The sequence below is a fragment of the Pelophylax lessonae genome (assembly GCF_965119305.1).
Source record: "Pelophylax lessonae genome assembly, chromosome: 9".
In the NCBI taxonomy this organism is placed as follows: Eukaryota; Metazoa; Chordata; class Amphibia; order Anura; family Ranidae; genus Pelophylax; species Pelophylax lessonae.
In genome coordinates this window covers 60,709,351-60,732,897 of record NC_138776.1, presented here as the reverse complement: position 1 = coordinate 60,732,897, position 23,547 = coordinate 60,709,351, and the positions used below count along the sequence as shown (strand labels likewise).

Below are 23,547 nucleotides of genomic sequence, written 5' to 3'. Positions count from 1 at the left end.
GTGTACCTGTCACACATATTGCTGTCACAAGGGATGATTACATTGCTTGTGACAGCAATAAAAGTGATCAGATTTTTATTTTTTTTTTTAAAACCTGTAATAAAGTTAAAAAAAAAAAAAATAATTTTGCCGCCCCCGTCACCGTTAGCTCGCGCACAAAAGAAAAAACGTATACGCAAGTCGAGCCGCAAATTAAATCGCTGTTCAAACCCCACATGTGAGGTATCGCCGCGATCGCCAGAGCATGCGCAATAATTTAAAAAAAAAGAGCTACACTCTACCTCTAAACTGGTAACCGTTAAATAAATTTAAAGCGTCGCAGATTGAGATCTCTATTGACCGTAGTTTGTCGCCATCCCACGGGGGGGCGCAATTTTAAACCGTAACATGTTGGGTATCTATTTACTCGGCGTGACATCATCTTTCACAATATACAAAAAAATGGGCTAACTTTACTGTTTAGTATTTTTTAAATGCAGTGAAATGTGATTTCTCAATTTTTTTCCAAAAAAATGGCGTTTTAAAGACCGCTGCGCAAATACCGCTTGACAAAAAGTTTTGCAATGACCGACATTTTATTCTCCAGAGTCTTTGCTAAAAAAAATATACATAATATTTGGGGGTTCTAAGTAGTTTTCTAGGAAAAAATACTGCTTTTAACTTGTAAACAAAAAGTGTCCGAAATAGGGCTGGGGCTTAAGTGGTTAAAAGGTGAAAACAGAGGGAAAAATCAAATAAAAAAAAGAAATGCAGCCACCATATCTAATGATTGCAAAATATTACATTTTTGGTATCAATGTACATTGAAAGGATTTTAACAAAAAAACTTTGTTGCAGATTCCTACCTGTTTCTGCTCTGAAGGAATAGCTTTGTTAGATCAGGTCTTGTGTAGGACTGATTGTGAATGGGAGTGACTAATTCATTACAAGCAGCTGATGCACTTTCAGGGTTCTGTTGTAAAAAGTAGCATAGTCTGTGTACCTTTAGAAGTGATTAACCCTTAAGGAGCATCCCCCCCAAAAATGATTTTTTTGCTGCAGAGGGCTAAAAACCTGAACTGTAGGTTAGTGCATTTATCTTCACAGAAGCAGGAAATGACAATTATTGGGGTGTTCTGTACACCAATTACATACAGAACATCTCCAGGTTATTGTAGTGCATTAAATTAATAGAAAAATTACAACAGCTGCAGTTTAAAAAGGAAAGGTAATTTTTCTACTGCGGCAGGGCGGGCTTTCGGTGCGAAATCACAAACCTGTACCTGATTTGACACAGGGGGAGAGCCAATAAGCGAGTCCGGTGGCCCCGAAGTTCGCCGGCACCCGACGATCGTTCTTAGGAGAGAGCCAGAACGGCGGTCTGCCTATGTAAACAAGGTAGACTGCCGTTCTGTGAGAGGGGAAGATGGAGATCTTGTGTTTCTGCTAAGCATGGATCAGCGTCTTCCTCCAGTCAAAGCAGCTCCCCCCCACTCATTGTATTGGTGTCAGTGGTCCCCATAAAGTGTCACTTAAGGCCTGTACACACGTACCGATTGTCGGCCGTAAATATTCGGCCGCCGATCGGCCAATTGTAGGCTTGTTAGTATGATGCTTCCGACAGCGCATTTTCGGCCGAACAGAATCTGTCGTGCAGACTTTAAAATATTTGTTGGCCGTCACCAGAACGGCCGATTGTTCGCCAGTCAGTACAGAATTTGGCCGAAAAACAGCAGATTAGCAGGACTGGGCATGCTCAGAAAAGAAAAAAACCACACGGAAAGTTAACCATCACATGACATCACTTCTGCAGTCGGCTGTTGTTGGCCGACAAAATTCGTGTGCAGTCTTTAGCACTTTTCAGCCGACAGGACAGCACCGGACAAAAGACGGAGCGATCGTTCGGCCGACATTCGGTACGTGTGCACGGGGCTTTAGTGTCAGATTTGTCCGCCACAATGTCGCAGTCCTGCTAAAATTCGCTGATTGCTACCATTCCAAGTAAAATTAATAAAAAAACAAAAAAAATCCATAAATATTTTCCATAGTAAGTTGACGCTTATACTTTTGCACAAACCAATAACTTTAGGCTTATTGGGATTTGGTTTTACCCCAAAAACACGTAGCAGAGTACATATTGCCCTAAATTGATAAAGAAATTAGATTTACATTTTTTTTAACCACTTGCCTACAGTGCACTTTCACAACCCCTTCCTGCCCAGACTGATTTTCAGCTTTCAGCGCTCTCACACTTTGAATGACAATTACTCAGTCATGCAACACTCTACCCATAAAAAATATGCGTCCTTTTCTTCACACAAATAGAGCTTTCTTTTGAGGGTATTTAATCACTACTGGGTTTTTTATTTTTTGTGCTATAAATAAAAAAAGACTGAAAATATTGTGAAAAAACGCATTTTTCTTTGTTTCTGTCATAAAATTTAGCAAATGAGTAATTTTTCTTCACAAATTTTGGCCAAAATTTATACTGCTACTTATCTTTGGTAAAAATAACCCAAATAAGTATATATTATTTGGTCTTTGTGAAAGTTATAGAGTCCACAAGTTATGGTGCTAATCATTGAAAATTGATCACACTTGACCACACCTGATGTACTGAAGGCCTATCTCATTTCTTGAGACACTAAAAAGTCAGGAAAGTACAAATACCCCCCAAATGACCCCTTTTTGGAAAGTAGACATTCCAAGGTATTTAATAAGGGGCATGGTGAGTTTTTTGAAGTTGTAATTTTTTCCCACAACTCTTTGCAAAATGAAGATTTTTTTTTTTTTTTTTTTTACAAATTGACGTATTAACAGGTTATTTCTCTCACACAGCATATGTATACTTGCAACTACACCCCAAAACACATTCTACTACTCCTCCTGAGTATGGCGATACCACATGTGTGAGACTTTTTCACAGCCTGGCCACATACAGAGGCTTAACATCCAAGTAGCACCGTCCAGCATTCTAGGAGCACAAATTACACATATAATTTCCTGACAACCTATCGCACTTTTGAAGGCCCTGGAGCACCAGGACAATGGAAACCCCCATAAAATGACCCCATTTTGGAAAGCAAACAGCCCAACGTATAATTGTTGAGGCATAATGAGTCTTTTGAATATGTCATTTTTTTCCACAAGTTTTTGGAAAATGTGGAAAGAAAATGAAAATGCATTTTTTTTTTTTTTTTTTACACAAAGCTGTCCATTTATGCAATATTTCTAACACATAGCATGTACATAGCAAAAATTGCACCCCAAAATACATTCTGCTATTCCTCCTGAGTATGGCGATACCACATGTGTAACACTTTTACACAGCCTAGCCACATACAGAGGCCTAACATCCAAGTAGCACTTTTCACAAAGTTGTCCATTTATCCACTTTAAGACTGAGCCTATTTTTGACACTTGGTGTTTACAAGCTAAAATCATTTTTTTTTTGCTAGAAAACTACTTAGAACCCCCAAACATTATATATTTTATTTTAGCAGAGACCCTAGAGAATAAAATGGAGATCGTTGCAATATTTTTTATCACACCATATTTGCGCAGCACTCTTCCAAATGCAATTTTTTTGAAAAAAATTCACTTTTTTGAACTAAAAAATAAGAAAACAGTAAATTTAGCCCAATTTTTTTCCATAATGTGAAAGATAATGTTACGCCGAGTAATTAGATACCCAACATGTCATGCTTCAAAATTGCACATGCTCACAGAATGGCGCCAAACATTGGTACTTAAAAATCCCCATAGGCAACATTTTAAAAATTTCTGCAGGTTACCAGCTTAGAGTTACAGAGGAGGTCTAGGGCTCAAATTATTGCTCTCGCTCTAACGATCGCGGAGATACCTCACATGTATGGTTTGAACACAGTTTACATATGTGGGCGAGCTAACGGGGGACAGGGCGCTTTAATTTTTTTTTTTTCCTATTTATTTTATTATTTTTTTATTTTTACACATTTAAAAAAAAAAAAAAAAAATGTTTTGATCATTTTTATTCCTATTAGAAGTAATGTAAACATCCCTTGTAATAGAAATAGGCATGACAGGTCCTCTTTATTGTGAGATCTGGGGTCAAAAAGACCTCACACCTACACTTAAAAAAAAAAAAATTGTTGAAAAAGGAAAAAAAAAAAAAAGCGGCCCTTTAAACCGGTTGCTAGGCAACGACTTGACGTAGCTCCAGTCCTCCGAGATCATAGAGTCGAGTGAGGGCCATCTTGCCCTCACTTGACTTCCTGTCTCTGAGGATCCGGGATCGGATAGTTTTCCCCGCTGCCGGCGGGTCCGGTAAGCTGGGAAAACGTCTGGGACGCGGCGGGAGGGGGGCACCTCTTCCTGCACCGTAAGGGTAATTCCGCGGTGAATCCGCCACTGGGACCACCCTTATCTGAAAGCCGACCGCCCGCCGTTTAAAAAAAAAAATACCGGGGTTATGGCAGCTATCTGCTGCCATAACCCCAGTATTTAGCTTTTAATGGCCGACGCATATAGTCGTTAGGCGGTCGGTAAGTGGTTGCATGTATATGGCAAACAGGTGACGATGACTGATGGGGTGACAAGTGACGATGATTGACGAGGTGACAAGGGACGATGATTGATGAGGTGACAAGTGACGATGATTGACGGGGTGACAAGTGACGATGATTGACGGGGTGACAAGTGACGATCACTGACGTGGTGACAATGATTGATGGGGTGACAAGTGACGATGATTGATAGGGTGACAGATGACGATGACTGATGGGGTGACAGGTGACGGTGACTGATGGGGTGACAGATGATGGTCACTGATGGGTGACAGGTGACGGGCGATAGTGCACGGCGGTACTGATGGCAGTCTCTGGTGACCAGTGAACTTTAGGCTATGTCCACATGTGAGCGTAGCGATCGCGGGCAGCATCACTGCGATTCTGCCCGCGATCCAGAAATCATTGCAAATCGCGAGACGCCTGTGCGTTGCCCGTGATTTGCAATAGCACCCCAAACGCTGTGCGATGTTGCTGCGATTTCCGCCTGCCGAATCGAGGTAACATCACGCAAACAACGCATGACGCCCCAAAGAAGCTCTTGTACCTTTTTTGGGCGTCATGCGATGTTTGCGCGCGATGTTACCGCGATTCGGCAGGTGGAAATCGTGGCATCACACAGCGTTTGGGGTGCTATTGCATATCACGGGCAACGCCCAGGCGTCCCACAATTTGCAATGATTTCCGGATCGCGGGCAGAACCGCGGGGATTCTGCCCGCGATCGCTACACTCACATGTGAACGTAGCGTTATGGGTGTCAATTTCTGGGCACTGATGAGGTGACTGTTGGGTGACAGGTGCAATTGGGGGGGGGGGGGGGGCTGAGGACTGTGTGGGGACATTTATTTTTGTGATTTTACATTGGGACATGTGTACAGAGCAGTAACTCACCATTTCTAGCTCTGCTCTCCTCACACTGGAAACTGTGTGAGGGGAGAAGAGCTAGTAACAGTGAGTTACTGCTCTTTGTTTACATTTTGTGATCGGCTGTGAATGGATTCACAGCCGATCACATAGTAAACAGTCACTGTCAGTGACTGTTTACTAGTGCCAGTGACAGCTGTGTTCCTAGGAAACACAGCGCCACCGACATGACCGCGCTGCGCTCCCGATCGCGCATGCGCGGTCATCTTCCAGACTCCTGTATTGTGATCGGCTGTGTCATTGGAACACAGCTGATCACGTGGGAAACAGCCATGCCCATTGGCTGTTTCCCCCCTGCCGGTGACGGGGGGTGTCCCGGGGACACCCCGACACCGGCAGGGCGGCGCGCACACGATCGCGCGCCTGCCCTGCTTTTCTGGGATCACGTCATATGACGTCTTCCCAGAACAATGGCCGCACCGTCCCGCCGTCAATTGACGGCGGGCGGGCGGCAAGTGGTTAAATTGGTCATGTTTTATAGCAGTGGTCCTCAACTCCGGTCCTCGGGGCCCACTAACAGGCCAGATTTTAAGTATTACCTTGGGGAGATGCAGACTAGAATACTGCAATCACTGAGCAGCAAATGAGATCACCTGTGATGTAATTTAGTTATCTTGCAAACCTGGCCTGTTAGTGGGGCCAGAGGACCGGAGTTGAGGACCACTGTTTTATAGCAGAAAATTAAAATGTTTTTCAAAATCGTCTGTCTTTTTTGGGTTTATAGCTGGAAAAACTGGGATTTTTGACTTACCGTAAAATCCTTTTCTCTGAAGTTCATTGACAGACGCATCTCCATCTTCTTCTTGACCATTGGGTTATGCTGCCCCCTACAAGAGTAGGACACTAGGCAGAAAAAAAAAAATCTTTACCACGCCTATGGGACAGTCCCTGCAGGTATACACCCACTCACTCTGCTATAGGATTCAGTTTTGTTGCAAGCTGTGTTAAAAAAAAAAACCTATACCACTCAGAAATAGACCGGTGGGTGCTGCATCTCTCAATGCACTTTAGAGAAGAGGATTTTACGGCAAGTCAAAAATCCATTTTTCTCTATAGTTCATTGACAGACGCCGCTCCATATTCTTCTTGACCATTGGAATGTCCCAAAGCAGTATTTGGATGAGGGGTGGGGGGGGGGGGACGCAGAAAAGCACACAATTCCCCAAAGGCTAAACTTTGGCAACCAGGTAACATGGAGCTCAACCAGGAACAACTGGAGCTCACCTAGAAAACATACTCCCTTAAAGAGAATATTTTCTCTTTTAAGCAGCAGCCTGCAAAACCTTGCGGCCAAAAGAATCATCCGAAGATGCCAACATAGCTACTTTGTAGAATTTTGTGAACGTGTGCACAGACGACCAAGTTGCTGCCTTGCAAACTTGCATTACTGACGCCTAATGGCGAAAAGCCCAAGAGGCACTCAGCGTCCTAGTAGAATGCGCCTTCACAGGGAAAGGTGGAACCTGACCCTTCAGTGAATAAGCCTGTATCACCGTCTGCCTGATCCATCTGGATATGGCCGCGGCAGACGCAGCCAATCCCTTTCAAGGTCCTTCCCGGAGAACAAAAAGAGTCTCATTTCCTGAAAGATTCAGTAGCCGCAGGGTAAACCCTAATTGCCCGAACCACATTCAAAGAATGCAAGGCAATTTCCTTGGGATGCTTGGGCTTAGGACAGAGTGAAGGCAGCACGATGTCTTCAAATAAAATCCAGAAACCACCTTAGGACGAAACAACTGATTATGTCGAAGTACCATCTTATCTCTGTGGACCACCAGATAAGGTAAATGGCAGGATAGCGCCGCAATTTCAGATACTCTGCGAGCAGAGGTAATAGCCAACAAAAAGGCTACCTTCTGTGACAGTGTAAGCAGAGGAATCTCCCTAATGTTCTCAAAGGGAGGTTTTTGAAGAACAGATAATACCAAGTTAGATCCCACGGAGGTAACAGGGATCGTCTCAGAGGAGCCATATGGCAAACCCCTTGAATAAAAGTGCAAATCAAAGCATGCTAAGCAAAAGGGCGTTGGAAAAAAAACACAGCAAAAGCCGACACTTGGCCTTTTATAGTACCCAAGGCCAACCGCTGTTCAACCCCTCTTTGGAGAAAGGTCAAAATCCTAGCCACCATAAAAAGGCAAGGATGCACCTTCAAACGATTCACACCATGAGAAGTACGATTTCCACGTAAGATGATCAATCTTCCTGGAGGTAGATTTTCTAGCCTTCAACAGTGTACGAGTCAGAAAGACCCCTGTCCATCAACACCTGGCTTTCAACAGCCACGCCGTTAAAGCCAGGGAATGTAAAGCAGGATGGAAGATCAGGCCTTGAGACAGCAGATCTTCCCAGAGAGGAAGTTTCCAAGGAGCACCAGCGACCAACCTTACCAAATCTGCGTACCAATCCCGGGGCCACCAGAATCCTTTCCACCTCTATTCTGCGCAGAAGCCTTGGCAGGAGTTTCAGCGGAGGGAACGCATAGATCACCCGATACTGACCCCAAGGAGCCACCAATGCATCTGTGGAATCGGTCAAAGGATCCCGAGACCTGGCCACAAACCTCTGTACCTTCTTGTTGAGCCAAGAGGCTAACAGGCCGACGTTGGGTGTCCCCCACTGGACACACAGCAGGTGAAACCTCCGGGTTCAGGGACCATTCTCCCTGATCCAACAACTGACGACTCATGTAATCCGCCTGCCAGTTCTACTTCCCTAGAATATGCACGGCGGAAAGGGCTGGAACAGAATTTTCTGTCCATTTCAGGATCTCGGCCACCTCCCGGGCCTCCAAGACACTCTTGGTGCCCCCTTGATGATTGAAGCAAGCCAAGGCTGTGGCATTGTCCGACTAAATCTGAACTGGACAACCCTGCAGACGATTTGTCCAATGACTCAGGCAAAACTTTATCGCTCTGAGTTCCAGAATACTGATAAGTAGTCTGGACTGCTCCATGGTCTAGGACCCCTGGACAAACAGCTTCCCAAGCACTCCTCCCCAGCCGGACAGGCTAGCATCCGTGGTTACCACGGTCCAATACAATTGGAGGAAGGACTTGCCCTGGCCTAGGACCAACCAGTGAAGCCACCACAGAAGAGCACTCTTTGTGCTGTGACTCAACCGAATCATAGTGTCCAAGGATTTTGGATCTTTGTTCCACTTGAGAAGAATTTCCCTTTGTAAAGGCTTCGTGTGGAACTGAGCAATTGGAATCGCCTCGAAGGTCGACGCCATCAGGCCTAGGGCTCGCATGCAAGTCCGCATTGAGGACAGCTTGCTGGATAACAGCAAACAAATCGCCCTCTGCAAATTTGCAGCTTTTCCAGGGGGAGAAACACCCTCGCCGAAGCTGAGTTCAGAGTCAGGACCAAACAATCCAGTTTGAAGATGGTACCAGAGCAGATTTTTTTAAATTGATGTTCCAACCGAACTCTTGCAGAGTACATACAGCGATTGTTAAGTCACCCAACAGGACTGAATGAGAGTTGCTCTTCAGAGGAGATCGCCCAGGTAGCCCAGTACCGCAATTAACAATTACCCATTGTCGCAGTAATGCCAATACTGGAGCCAACACTTTGGTGAAGACCCTGGGAACGGAGGCGAGACTAAAGGGTAACGCCACAAATGGATAATGCTCCTCTCCTACAGCGAAGCGAAGCGAAGAAAACGCTGGAGTCCAGCGTAATTAGGGATGCGCAGATATGCGTACTTGATATCGATGGAGGCCAAAAAGTCTCTTTGGTGTAGGGACGCCACTACCGTGCTAATGGACTCCATTCGAAACTTCTGTACCCGCACAAAGCGGTTCAGAGCCTTGAGGTCCAGGATTGGACGCACTTTGCCTTCTTTCCTGGGAACAGTGAACAGAACCCCTGAAAGCGTTCCTGAGAGGGAAATCGGCACAATGACCCCTTGGGACAGCATATCTGGTACCACCCCTCGTAGATCCCTTAACCAATAGGCGTAGATTGGACAGAAAGATTCTGTCCGAATGTCAAGACCTGAATTTGATCTTGTAACTCGGATCAGTTCGTGGACCCATTTGTCTTGAATCAAGGAGGTCCATGGTTCTGGAAAGTAGCGAAGATGTCCCCCTACCCCAGTTACGGGTTCAGGGCATCCCTTCATGTAGACGGGGATATGTCTGTAGATCTGGATTGGCCTGCTCTGGGCTTATCCGACCATGTCTTCTTGGAACCCCCAGAGGACCTAAATGGCTTAGATCCTTTCACCTACATGCCGGCGGCACGAAAAGTAAGCCTGTGGGCTGAAAAATAAAACCCTCCTCTATTACGTGGTTACTTGCCCTTGGAGGATTGAGGAACAGTATTCTTCCCACCTGTAAGACCCTTGATCAGTTCATCCAATCAGGATCCAAACAAGCGGTCCCCCGTAAAGGGGAGCTCTGATCGAGCCCTTTTTTTTTTTTAGGCCTAATCCGCAAACCAGCTTTTTAACCACACCATGCATCTAACAGCCCCCCCCCCCCCCCCCACCGCAGATACTCTGGCTACAAGGAGGGGCCGCATCTAGCAATGCATCACATATAAATTGTAGGGCTTGGACCATTTGGTCCGTTAGCTCTGCCAGTCCAGGATTGGACCTATTGTTTCCAGGTCACTTTTTAGTAACTTTGCCCATTCCATTATGGTCTGGGACACCAGAGTGATCATGAAGATCGGTTTAAGTATTGAGCTCGCTATCACATGTAAGTAGCGGGACAGAGACTCAATCTGTCTAGCCACAGGATCTGTAAAGACCGGGGACTCCTCCACCGGTATCACAGTAGATTTGTTCCTTCGGTGGAACGGTCCATTTTGCGGATACCACATCCGCGAATGAATAGCGTCGCTTAAAACGCTTCAACACCACTAACATTGAGACAATTTTCTCAAAAAGTTCCGGACAAGTGAAAACCTTGCCCGACTTCTGGGATTTACGAGTGGCAAATGACACCTGCGCCACTGACGCTGAAGAATCATCCGCCATTTTTTGTTTCCTGCACTGACACTACAAGTGCCTTCAACAGCGCACTTTCCCGCGCGGCTGCAGATGAGGATATGTCGTCCTCGCCATCCGAGTGCGATGACGCAGAACCCCAAGAGTGACCCGTGTCTGCGGTGGCCATATTTTCCTCAGAATCTGAGGATATAGGAGAGGCAGGGGAGGGCACAGGGCACTTTTTACTACTGGTATTTTTTAAAACCTAATCCCCTTATGGACACCAGGTTTTCCAAAACTGCCTTAAAGGCAGATACGGGCCTCGACCCGGAGGTTCCCGCAACCGCGAGGAGGGGATCTGTAGGTGAAATGTGTTCCTGGGACTCCATATGAACCCTGGAATAGTGCAGTTTCACTTTAAGAAAACTGCAAAAAACGGACCCACACCGCTACACCAGCAGTACTTCAAGTCCCAGCCACTAGCACTACAGATAGCAGAAGTAAAAAGAAGGTGTCTGTGAATGTGATGAAAACAAGATTGCTTCCAAAACTATCCACAGGACTAGAGAGATGATCAGATATAGACACCAAAAATACACTGTGATAACTGAGTGATAGTGAAAAAATGTATAAACAATTTATTAAAGCACTTATGCCTGGTGAGTGGACAAAGAACACACATGGACACAATACATAATAAAATTATAAAAACATGTACATGCAGTGGATGACATCACCACCGGACCACAATTAGAAAATTAATAATTATAAATGAAGGTTGCAGAAGGTGGAATCAAAAGGTATTGGGCCCCATCCAGGTGACTAGATATGCATTGCCTGCAGTGTTCTTGAATGAAAACCCCATGCAGTTCAAGATAGTAGGGTAGTGGTGTAGCGTACTGGGTGAAAAACCACCTGTGGAAAGTAGATGAAGCAGGTGAAACAGGGTGAGAGAGAGACCTACAGGGACCCCAATAAACATAACACCATTTGATATGGAGGAGAACAGGATCGGTCAGCTGTGCAGAGAAAGCGATCTTAACAGGAAGAGGAAGTACCTGGGTCATCACTAGAGTAAAGGCCTAGCTGATCCCAGCTGTCCAGTGTTCGGACTCTGAGAAAATGGGCCCCCAATGCATTCCTATGGGGAAACCACAAAAACATGGTCGCCCATGCATTTCAATGGGAACTTCTGCAAAATGAGATTGAACGATTCTACAGTAAAATGGCAGCCCCCTCGGCACGCCATGCGGTCTCCAGGACCCACTAAGGGGCTCAAACGATTAGTGCCATCGGGGGGGGGGGGGCAGGTCTCCTGCAGGATTAACACACACCCCCCCCCCCCAGCAGATCCACTATAGCAGCACTGGCGCATCCAAACCCCCCCCCCCCCCCAAGGACCCCCGTCGTTGACTTGAGGTAGGGACCACTACATGAGGGTGGGGAGGGAGACCTTGGGGGAGCCTGGTACATACCGAGAGGCCAGGGGGAATGAGGGGTACTCGAGCGTCCGACCTTCCCAGGGAGGGGCCCACGTCCGCCAGAGCTATGGGGGGAAACTACTCACCATACCAACGACATGGGGTGGGCGCCAATCCGGACAGACTACCTCTCCACTCGGGGTGGGGGTGCTGATGGCCAAGGAGTACGCTGCGATTCAGGCCGAACCTGGTCGTGTGCTTCCTGGCGATGTGTTTCACTCGCGGGCCAACCCCCGTCCATTGGGGCTCTGTCATGGCGAGGCCTAGCACGGGGCTATAACCTGCACACGCTCGCTGGCCGGACTGGGAGACCTTAAAGCCCCGTACACACGTACCGATCGTCGGCATACAAACGTTTGTCTTTTCTCCCCGGGATGTTGGTGTCTGTTGAAAAGTGCAAAGACTGCCCAAGAATTTTGTCCGCCGACTACAGCCGACTGCAGAAGTGATGTCATGTAATGGTTAACTTTCCCTGTGTTTTTTCTTTTCTGAGCATGCCCAGTCTTGCAAATCTGCGGTCTGTCGGCAGAATTCTGTACTGACTGGCGAACAATCGTCCGTTCTGGTGTCGGCATACAAAAATTTTCATGTTTGCAAGAAAGACTCTTGTCCGCAGAATGTGCGCAGACAGCTGTCGGAGGCACCATACTAACAAGCGTACAATCGGCAGATCTTTCGTCCGCCGACGTTTGTATGACGACGATCGGTACGTGTGTACGGGGCTTAAGAGTCTAGGATATCCAGTCCCAAACACAGTCCGGCTGTTGATTGCAGTTCTCTCAGGAACATAACTAGCTAAAAAGTGTTTTAACAAAGGTTCCCTTTAAAATAAAAAGGCAAGCGAAGACCGAAGTCCCAGCCGGGAACTAGGTCCTACTCCTAAACTAGGCAGAAACAAACTGATTCATATCGCAGAGTGAGTGGGTGTATGCCTGCAAGGACTGCCCTATAGGCGTGGTAAAGATTTTTCCTGCCTAGTGTCTTACCTGTAGGGGGCAGCATAACCCAATGGAGCTGAGTCTGTCAATGAATGATAGAGAATAATAAAAACCATACTGGTGATCAAATACCACCAAAAGAAAGCTCTATTTGTGGGGGGAAGGAAAAAAAAAAAAAGGACATCAATTTTATGTGGGTACAGCATTGCACGACTGCACAATTGTCAGTTAAAATAATGCAGTAATAAAGTAATGCCATATTGCAAAAAAATGGCCTGGTCATGAAGGGGGTTAAACCCTCCAGGGCTCGGGGTGGATGTACGTTAGATACCTACAATTGAGACATGCTGTGAATGCCCAATTCCCAAGTCAGCCTATGCTGCAACTATCGGGGCTATATGGGATTCTAATAGGCAGGGAAGTGCCCAGAATACAGAAACTGTGGGACCGATGGAAGGCGGATATTCCCTCCCTCGACAGAGAGGATTGGGAGATTGGGAAGACTCACTGGAGGATAGCCCAAAACTAGTAATCTCTTCCCGTGATAAGCCAATTTAAACCAAATTTTTACACAGAGTTTAACACCCGGTTAGGCTGAGATCTATGTACCCGGAAAGGAACGCCCACTGCCCCAGATGCCACACTCAGTTGGGGACCTACTTCCATATGTTCTGGGAATGCCCAGTGATAAAAAAGTTCTGGTCCTCGATTTTCGAAACGCTTAACCTAAAAAAACTTGATTTGTGCATACTCGCATCCCCGGAGCTGGCTCTACTGGGAATTCATGATGATGCCCAGAGACCCCACCATACGAAAAAACTGGTATCAACCTTGCTATACTATGCTAAGAAGGCTATAATCTTTAAGTGGTCCTCTTCTGCTCCACCTTCCCATTCGGCCTGGGAGGCTATGGTTAATACTGTATTGCCACTTTAGAAGCCGACTTATACAAGTTGTGGGTGCCCCTGGAAATTCGAGAAGGTGTGGCAGCCCCCCCACCCATCCCTTTTTTACCACATTCTCTATTGTATAGTTCTGGTATGCGTTTGTTTGGGTCACGGGGTGACAGGATGCAGGAGCTTCAGGCCTTGGATAACTCTCGCTGTGCAAGTCCCCTTTAGAGTTCCATAATACTTTCCCTGGGGTTAACCTGCCGCCAAACAACCACCGGAACCAAGCTGTATGTTTCTACTCATGTACTTGTATACCATTGTATATCCATGTCATAACCATGTTTATTCAGGTTGCATTCTGTCTTGTAAATTTCCCAGTAACTTTCAATAAAGCAAATTGATTGTTAAAACCTTCCGGGGCTGAAGAGTTTAAATTATAAAAAGGCAAAACACTTTTTTTTTTTTATTTGGATAGAGTGGAGATAGGATTAGTTTGTTTGCCGTCTGTACCACCTTTAGGGAGATTCATCATCAATATTTGTCATGTTTACCATGATCGCTTAAAATAAAAGCACAGAAAATTCCAAAATTTGTGGTTGTTCCCAGAAAAGGGAAATCCTCCAATGGGGACACTAGTTTCAGGTGACCTGATTGCCTTAAATTGCAGGGATTTCCTCTCAACTCCTGTTTTGACTATGGGGTAGGAAGTGAAAGGAAGTCTCTGCAATGGGACACAGATGGCTAAGTAGGAAAAGAAAAAACCCATGTGTATTAACCATCCCTTGCTTTATCCAAACTGAAAAAAGGGTTTTGCCTATAGTACCACTTTAAAATTACAATATGATTTTTGCAGCAATTGTATATGCGATACTATTGTTTTAATTTACTAGAAATTGCACAAAAATGTGGAGCTACCATTTAAGGGATATTTTAATAAAGATCAAAAAGCACCCTAAAAACAAAAAAAATCTTTATAGCATAACATACTGATGTTCATAAAGAAAAAGGTTAGCCTACCACAAAAAAAACCCAAAAAACAAATATGAGGTGAATTGTCCTCAGAACATATGTGTGACATTGGCAGAAATGCACTGCAATAAGGAAACCACAATAAAAGGAAATGACTTACTTTGGTGCAGCTTAATGTAAAAGCTGATCAGGCTGAACATTTATTGACTTGTAAATTTGCTTCAGAAATAAAAGAGCTGTGTCTTCAGACTCCCTAGAAAAAGACAAGAAATATTTATCTATTCTGATGCTTAGAATCTATAGGATGATTATTTAGGCTGGATACACACTATACAACTTCTGTTGGTAGATTTACCTTTAACTGGGCCTGCCTGATTGCATACAAACTGAAAGTGTTTAGGTTTGATCTCCTATTATATGGTTTTGGCAAGTCTAAAGAAAATTGTATATAGTGTGTATCTAGCTTTAAAGAAAACATTTATTTCCAAGAAAGCACACACAGGGGATCGCAATATACCGCAGCTATGAAAGGTCATAGTGAAATCACAAGTCAGCAATTCTTGTTTTTAATCAAACAGGTTCTTTATTGAATAAAACACAATGAAAATAATATAAAGGGAGCAAATGCAAAGACAGTATAAAAATATACAAGGTGGAGATGAGTACATAACAGTCGAGCTGAACAAATGCAATGAAAATGTGAAAAATGGTGACAAGTAGCATCGGTAGATTAACCACTTAAGCCCCGGAAGATTTTACCCCCTTCCTGACCAGGGGGTATTTTGCGATTCGGCACTGCGTGACTTTAACGGACAATTGCGCGGTCGTGCGGCGCTGTACCTAAACAAATTTGGCGTCCTTTTTTTCCCACAAACAGAGCTTTCTTTTGGTGGTATTTGATCACCTGTGCGATTTTTTGATCACGCGCTATAAACAAAAAAAAGAGCGTCAATTTTGCAAAAATAGCAATATTTTTCACATTTTTTTATATGAAATTCCCCCCCCAAAAAAAATGTAAAAATCAAAATTTTTTAACATTTTCGGCCAATTTGTTTTATGCTACCTATGTTTGGTAAAAAAAAAAAAAAAAAAAAAAAAAAAAAAAAATCGCAAAAAGCGTATTTTGATTGGTTTGCGCAAAAGTTATCGCATTTACTAACAAAAGGGAAAGATTTTTGTCTTTTTTTTAACGCGTAATGGCGGCGATCTGCGATTTTTTTTGCGGTACTGCGACATTGCGGCGGACAGATCGGACCCTTGACTGACACTTTTGACACTTTTGGGGTTACCAGTGACATTTCTACAGTAATCAGTGCTATATATATGCACTGTTACTGTAAAAATACACTGGTAGTGAAGGGGTTAACTTTATTTGGGAGAGAGGGGCTGTGTGTGTCCCTAGGGGCGTGCTTTCTACTGTGATTGGCTGTGGCTTGAGCTGTAAGGACACTGATCAACGGATCTACATAGTAGATCCGTGTGATCAGTGTTTTTACACCAAGGAGAATGACAGGTGGCTTGTTTACACAAGCCGCCTGACTTTCTCCCTCTCCCCCGCCGATCGCAGAGTGGCCGGCGGACATCGGGTCCGCCGGTCACACGCGCGGGGGGGGGGGGGGGGGGAGGTCCGTGACCACGCGGGGGAGCGCGCTCGCTCCCTAGACCCTCACAAGCTAGTGACGTAGCCCTACGTCACTTTGCCTGTGAGGGGCTGACTGCCGACGTATATCGGCGTTAGGCAGTCGGCAAGTGGTTAAATAGACAGGAGATAAAAAAAATAGGGGTACCATATAAAAGCAGTGTACATTAGAGAAAGGGCTGCTGACTCGGGGAGGCCTGGTACAGGGAGCAGAGGGGTGTTATTGGAATGGAGACTAATGCCTCGTACACACGTTCAGATAATCGGACGAAAATAATCGCTCTCGACTTGATCGCATGATAATCTGATCGTTAGTACACAGCTTTCGACAGCCAATCATCCAACAAAATCCGAAGGGACAAACACGAAAACGTTTAATCAGTACACTATGCGTCCGCTAAAAATCGATCGACAAAGACCACGCATGATCAGAAACACTAAAATACCATGGAAAAAGCCTGGCTGCCAGTATTTTTGTGTTGCACCATCTGATACGTAGCTAAGCAACCAGAAAGCTTTTCCGGAATCGTATGAAAAAAATCCTACGTTTATATGCATTGTTGAATTCGATATAAGTATCATGCAACAAAATGCGACAAAATAAGTCGTCCAATTATCTGAACGCATGTACGAGGCATTACAGGAGCACAGGAATCTAAAGGAGTAGGATGTTCAGATACACGTCTCTGGGGTCTGCAACCATCTATCCCAGAGTTTGTTGAATTTAGTAGAACAACCCCTGCGGGTGTCATTTCTTATACGGAATAGTAATGTTCACTTCACGAAGCCAGTCATTGAATGTGGGGGGCGTATCACGCATCAATCAGTTTTCTGGCAAAAACAGTTTCTCTTGTAGAAATTGAGTGATGTACTTATCCAAGCTAGTAGAGTGTCAGAGAAAATTCCCAGGAGACAAGGCTTAGGGAGCAGCATCAAGGGGGATCCCATGTTATCATGTAAGAACCAGACTATCTGTGACCAGAAACCCTGTAATTCCAGACAATTCCAGAGTAAATGGTAAAAGGTGCCCCCATCCTGCCCATAGGACATGGTGTAGAAATGTCTCACAAGTCAGCAATTCTAGATAAAGCATTTAAAATTAACTCTTACTATGTTATGAGGGGAGTGTAAAAATATTACAGAGGATGGAATCTTGAAATTATAAACGTAGAAGTATAGAGAATGAATTGTCCATAATGAGGGGACAGATGAGGAGACACTAAAGTATGAGGAGATGTAAGCATTCTATGGTGTGGTGGGACTGGTGAGGCCACACTGGAGGATGAAGTATAGCGAAAGAATACAGATCTTTTGGGGCAATTAAAGGGGATAGAGTATGAAGGATAAGATGGGATTTTTGTACTTATAAAATCCATTATTTCAGATATTTACATGGTGACAACAATTTACACAAAACTTTACATAAATTGTAAATTCATAGTTTGAAACAGACAAAAAAAAAGAAGTCTCCTGCGCTGTAAAGTGGTCTAAAAGCCTTAAAAGGGATTGTTATTGTTATAGAAATAAAATGAGAATTTACAAACATGTTATACTTACCTGCTCTGTGCAGTTGGTTTTGCACAGAGCAGCACAGATTCTCCTCTTCTTGGGTCCCTCTTTGGCTCCCCTCCCTCCTGTTTAGTGTCCCCACAGCAAGCAGCTTGCTATAGGGGCACCCAAGCAAAGTCACAGCTCCCTGTGTGCATTCAGACACGGAGCTGCCGTTCGGCCCCGTCTCCTCTCTCTCCTGATTGGCTGAGTTTGACTGACAGCAGCGGGAACCAATGACGCCGCTGCTGTCTCTTAGCCAATCAGGAGAGGAAGTCCCGGACGACTGAGGCACTTGTGAACATCACTGGATAGAGATAAGGCTCAGGTAACTATTAGGGGGCTGAGGGGGGATCTGCTGCACACAAGGCTTTTTATCCTAATGCAAAGACTGCATTAAGATAAAAAAAATCCTTCTGACTTTACAACTCCTTTAAAATTATAAAACTTTTTTTTTTTTTTTTTTAAGTTTTGGATAGAGTGAAGAGGGATAAAGACTGGTACACACAGGCTGAATGTCGGGCGGCATCGGCCAGTTAAATTGACACTGGCCGACACTTGGCCCGTGTGTATGGCAGCCGGTACCCCTGTCAGAACACAATAGCGCAGCAGGGGAGATCGCTGTACTAACATTGAATTGTTAGTACAGCCGCTCTGACCTGAGTGAACAGAAAAAACTAGTAGTGTGTATGAGGCTTTAGAAAACTTGTCATTTTTTTTTTTTGCAGTCTGTGCCCCTCTTAAAGTTATAGTATATTCTTATTTAAAAAAAAAAAAAAAAATATTATATATATATGTATGTATGTATGTATGTATATATATATATATATATATGTGTGTGCGTGTGTGCGTGTGTGCGCGTGTGTGTGTATATAGAATACTTGCCTCCAGTTGGTTTTGCAGAGCAGCCTGGATCCTCCTCTTCTTGGGTGCCTCGTTCCTTCTCCTGGTCCCTCCCTCCTATCAAGTGCCCCCACAGCAAGCGGCTTGCTATGGGGCACCCGAGAAGAACTGCAGCTCCATGTGTCCATTAAGACATGGAGCTGCCATTCAGCCCCGTCCCCTTTCTCTCCTGATTGGCTCACTATGATTGAGAGCCACGGGAGCCAGTCTGTGAGAACGCTCACTGGGAGAGGTGAAACGCGTCAACGGTGATTCCGGCCTTTCAGCAAAACGTCACTTCGGGGGTATTGGAATGCATGCGGAAGTGTGGTGGAACGCACGCCTCTTTGTTCACATTATTACAGAGCTACTGGCACATACTTGTATATGTGATTCACTTCTCTAAACATTGTAAGTGCAATTCCTTTATTCTTATGCAATTAAAGCCCAAACATATTACACTATTGGGCTATTCTTTGTCTTCTATTTTGAGCATTGGCCGCTAGGAGGTTTCCAAGAACCTGCACCCACCAAACTTACCAGCCAAAGCCTGATAGACCCCTGGGCAGTATTTCCAAGGGGTCTACACTGTCTGGTAAGTGAATTCACCTTGGGGGGGGGGGCATGAAACAAAATTCACTTTTCACAAAAATCACCTAGATATTTTGGAATTAAAGAGCACCTACCACGAACTTTCACTGGACACTTGCTTGTTTATGTATTTTTCGTAAGTTTTTAGAAAAAAAAATAATTTCTGATCACGTCAGGATTACTTTTCAAGAACTTTCACTGGACACTTGATTGTATATGGATTTTTTAGAATATTCAATTTTTTTTGGACTCTCCATGTTTGGATTTTATGGAAATATGGATTTCACTTTTTTTTTTATTGAACAATTTGTTTTATTTTGTTCACATATTGAATTTTTAATAGTCATATGTGGTAGCACTTGTCACACATTGGGGGTGTATGCACTGTGGTACTGCTATACATATTTTATTTTGAGTACCAGAATAATGATCATAGACAGGGGGGAAGGGGAACCTGTGTGCTTTAATGGATTCCAAGAAATGAATTTTATGGGTGCAAAAATCCAATTTTCTTTCATATTTACCGAAGGACACTGGAATTTAAAGACCATCAGAGCGTTTAAAAGCAGTCCAACTGAAGGATAGGCAACAGCAACACTCCAAGAGGCCCACAAAAAGCAAAATAACTAAGGATTACCTGCAGCTCAGGGAGCTGCCTGAAAGACCTTTTACCTGAAGCTGGCATCAGAAGAGGCCTGAACATCCCCCTGGCTACACAGACTTGACAGGGGGGCAGTGCCCATGAAATTTGTAGCGGCCTGCCCTACCCCAACATCTTGCGACCGTAGACACTGCCCAGTTTCTGGCTACATTTGGTGCGGTTTGTACACGCTCTGCCGCTCTGCTCTCCTGATTGCCTACACAGGCTTGGTAACCATTTAGTACCTGCTGTCCTGCCTTGGCTTCTGCATGCTGTCAATCAAGATTTTAATATAGAAGTATGCTAAGTTTATTAAAATGCTTTTTATGCAGTTCTACCAACTCAAGCTCCCGGTCTTGTGTTTTTTTCCTAAAGTATTGTAAAGGACTTTTTTTCAAAGTACCAGAGCCCTGCTCCATCATGGCATTCAGGACTCTTCCCCAGTCAGACAGGCTGGTCATGGCATTCAGGACTCTTCCCCAGTCAGACAGGCTGGTATCCATCACAAGGGTTTTCCCAAGAGATCATAAGCAGTACTTCCCTGACTCCAGAGCAGGATTCTGGAGCCACAAAGCCAGGGACAACCTAGTTTTTGTGCCGGATGGATCAGTTTGTCCTACAACTGGGACTGCATTGTTCCACAATGACAGGATGTTGTACTGTAGGGGTCTGCAGTGGAACTGGGCAAATGGGACGGCACCAAAAAAAATAAAATTGCCATCGGAGGCACCTCCAGTTTACTATTTTTATCTCTGCTTAATTACCTTTTATGAAATATACTACACAATGAAGGGATTCTTTACATTTCTTTAAATCAAAAAGCACAAGTGGATTATATGTGACCCTGACCTACCCCTAGAAGGAAGTGGCCCCAAAAAGAGGAGTTCTAAAGGCACTTTAGGTCCCAGAGGCTGTTTACTAGGTGGAGGACCAGAGCTCTCTTGCACCATAAATTTGTTGCACCAAGGGAAGAAAGAAAGAAAACACTTGGCACCATCACTAAGGACACTACTTGTTGATATTTTATGCATTGTTCCCCTGCAATTTTAATAATCAATTCAGGTATCCTCTACACACCTGGAAGAAACACTGAGCACCTTATATCACTTTTTTAGTATTGGGAATATTTAATAGAGCTTTACATATACGTTATACTCAGCACCTCTATTATGGTTATTTGATTCTTGGCACCTGCATTGTGCATGACAAGAATTTATTTATTTATAGCATTTATCCTTTTTTGGGATCTATTGCACACACAGATACAGCACGGATTGGCACAAGCACTTTATTATTTAATATTTATAATTACTTATCTATGTATAGATTATAATTTATATCCACGATTCACTGCACTTGTGTGTGAATAAGGCACATCCATTCCAGTATGGGTGTTTAGAATCATTAATTTTAGGATTGTATGAAGTGTATACCCTCTATAGCCATACCTACCCATTTGTGATAATTAACCAGTAGCAGCGCCTCATTCTACGCCTCAGCACCAAAAAGGAGGCTACCTTCAGCCCCAGAATTCACATGCAGAAGTGAAGAGTTGGGCAGCTCCTGGACTTAAGAAAGTGTCTGGGAGCAGAAAGTTTGAAGTGCTTCCCAGAGAAGAAAATGTAGATTTAAGCGGTAAGAGGAGACTCAGATATTTCACCCAATGGGTCAGGTCCAGGGCTCACTTTTAAAGGTTCAGAGCCGATCTTGTGCATGGTCTGGACAGTCAGGGTTACATTTGCCATTTGTGCCAACTGTTCCCAATATGAGGTCATCTGGGTAACCTACAAATGGGCATTCCCTGGAAGAACAACATGGCTAGCACAGGAGCCAGCACATTGATGAATACCCGAGGTGCAGAAGTAAGGCCTTTAACCAGGTTGGATTAGTATCCCTAGTCATTCCACCACAGGGACTGAGGCAATGACAGCTTGCTACAGAAGGCTCACATAGAGATCTGCTAATCTGTACAGTGACACAGTTTGGGAGAAATGAACCGAAGAAGGGCTGGGAACGAATTTCTGGCTTGTAGCCTCTGGAAACAATCTCCCACACCCTAGCATCTGAGATGCTGGCTGTCCAAATGTCTGCAAAGCATAAACCGATGTCCCTTAATGGAATGTGGAGTGCTGCCTCATGCTAAAGACGATTATCTAAGGGTCTAAAAAGGGACTGGCAACTGGTTTTGGGTTTAAATTTGGAAGTCACGCACGAGGATTACAATATAAGTAGAGAACCGACATATGGTCATCTCCCTGTACAAAATAAATGCAGCAATATAAAGTATCACACCATCTACACAGGAAGTGGTAAAATTTCAAGGTACATGAATAACATCACCCAAAATGAACAGGCGCAACGCACAACATGAAAATTTACTTTGTATAAAGTGTTGTGGCAAATATATATTACAACCCTAAGTGAAGCAATAACAAAAAAAAAAAAAAAATAAGTAATTTCATAAAAACGCCCTAAACATAGCTCATAAGTAAAGCATAAGTTAAAAAAAAATTATACATTATTATATTTTAATAATAAAAAAGATTTTTGTCTTAATGTAAAATCCTTTTCTGAGATTCACTGATGGACACGGCTTCAAGTCTTCACACCACTGGAGCTTTATGCTCTCTCTCTTTAGGAGCAGGACTAGGCGGAAACCTTTTTGGTTATGCCCCTGGGGCAGTCCCAGAGGGTATACCATCACTTCCCGCTGTAGGATTCCAGTTTGTAACAAGCAGTGTCAGAAGAACATATAACTCAACCCCAAAGAGGGGCGGGGGCTGTGTCCATCAGTGAACATCAGAGAAAAAAGGTATTTACGCTAAGACAAAAATCCAGTTCTCCCTTTCTCACTGACTGACACAGCTTCAAGTCTCCAGACCATTGGGATGTCCCAAAGCAGTGTCAACATGAGGGGTGGGGGGGGGGGGGGGAGAAAAAAAGAAAAACACAGGATTCCCAACAAGGCTAAACACAGCCAACCAGGTAACAGGAGCACAACGAGGAACAACTGGAACTCACCACCAGGTAAAAAAATGACACCCTCAAGAAGCGGAAGCCTCTGCAACCACAGTCTGCAAAACTTTGCAGCCAAACGCCGCATCCGAAGATGCAAGTACATCCACCTTATAAAATTTTGTGAATGTGTGTACAGGCGACCACGTAGCTGCCTTGCACACTTGAACCACTGACGCCTAATGACGGAAGACCCAGGAGGCATTAAAGCGCATTCTAGGAGGGTGCTTAACAGGGAAAGAAGGAACCTGACCCTTAAAGGGAGTAGGCCTGCTCCACTTGGAAATGGTCACAGCAGATGGGGCCTGCCCCTTACGAGGTCCATCCGTAAGAACAACCAAAGAATAAGATTTTCTAAAACCGGTTTAGTCACCGCCAGGTACCCCCAAATCGCCCTGACCACATCTAAGGAATGTAAGGCAATTTCCTTAGGATGTTTCGGCTTAGGAAATAGGGACGGCAACACAATGTCTTCATTTAAATGAAACCCTGAGACAACCTTAGAAAGGAACGCCTGACAGGGTCGCAACATCACTTTGTCCCTATGAATCACCAAGTAAG

At 44.4% G+C, this 23,547-nt stretch overlaps 1 protein-coding gene across 1 annotated transcript in view; it reads right to left on the bottom strand.

Moving 5' to 3' along the window:
* Positions 1 to 23,547, bottom strand: part of SEC23IP (SEC23 interacting protein) — a 71,406-nt gene that overhangs the window by 1,921 nt on the left and 45,938 nt on the right. The window contains exon 18 of the mRNA XM_082268046.1: positions 14,832 to 14,924. Within this exon, the coding sequence (XP_082124172.1) occupies positions 14,843 to 14,924 (82 nt within the window). The 3' untranslated portion in view covers positions 14,832 to 14,842. The remainder of the gene's footprint in view (positions 1 to 14,831; positions 14,925 to 23,547) is intronic.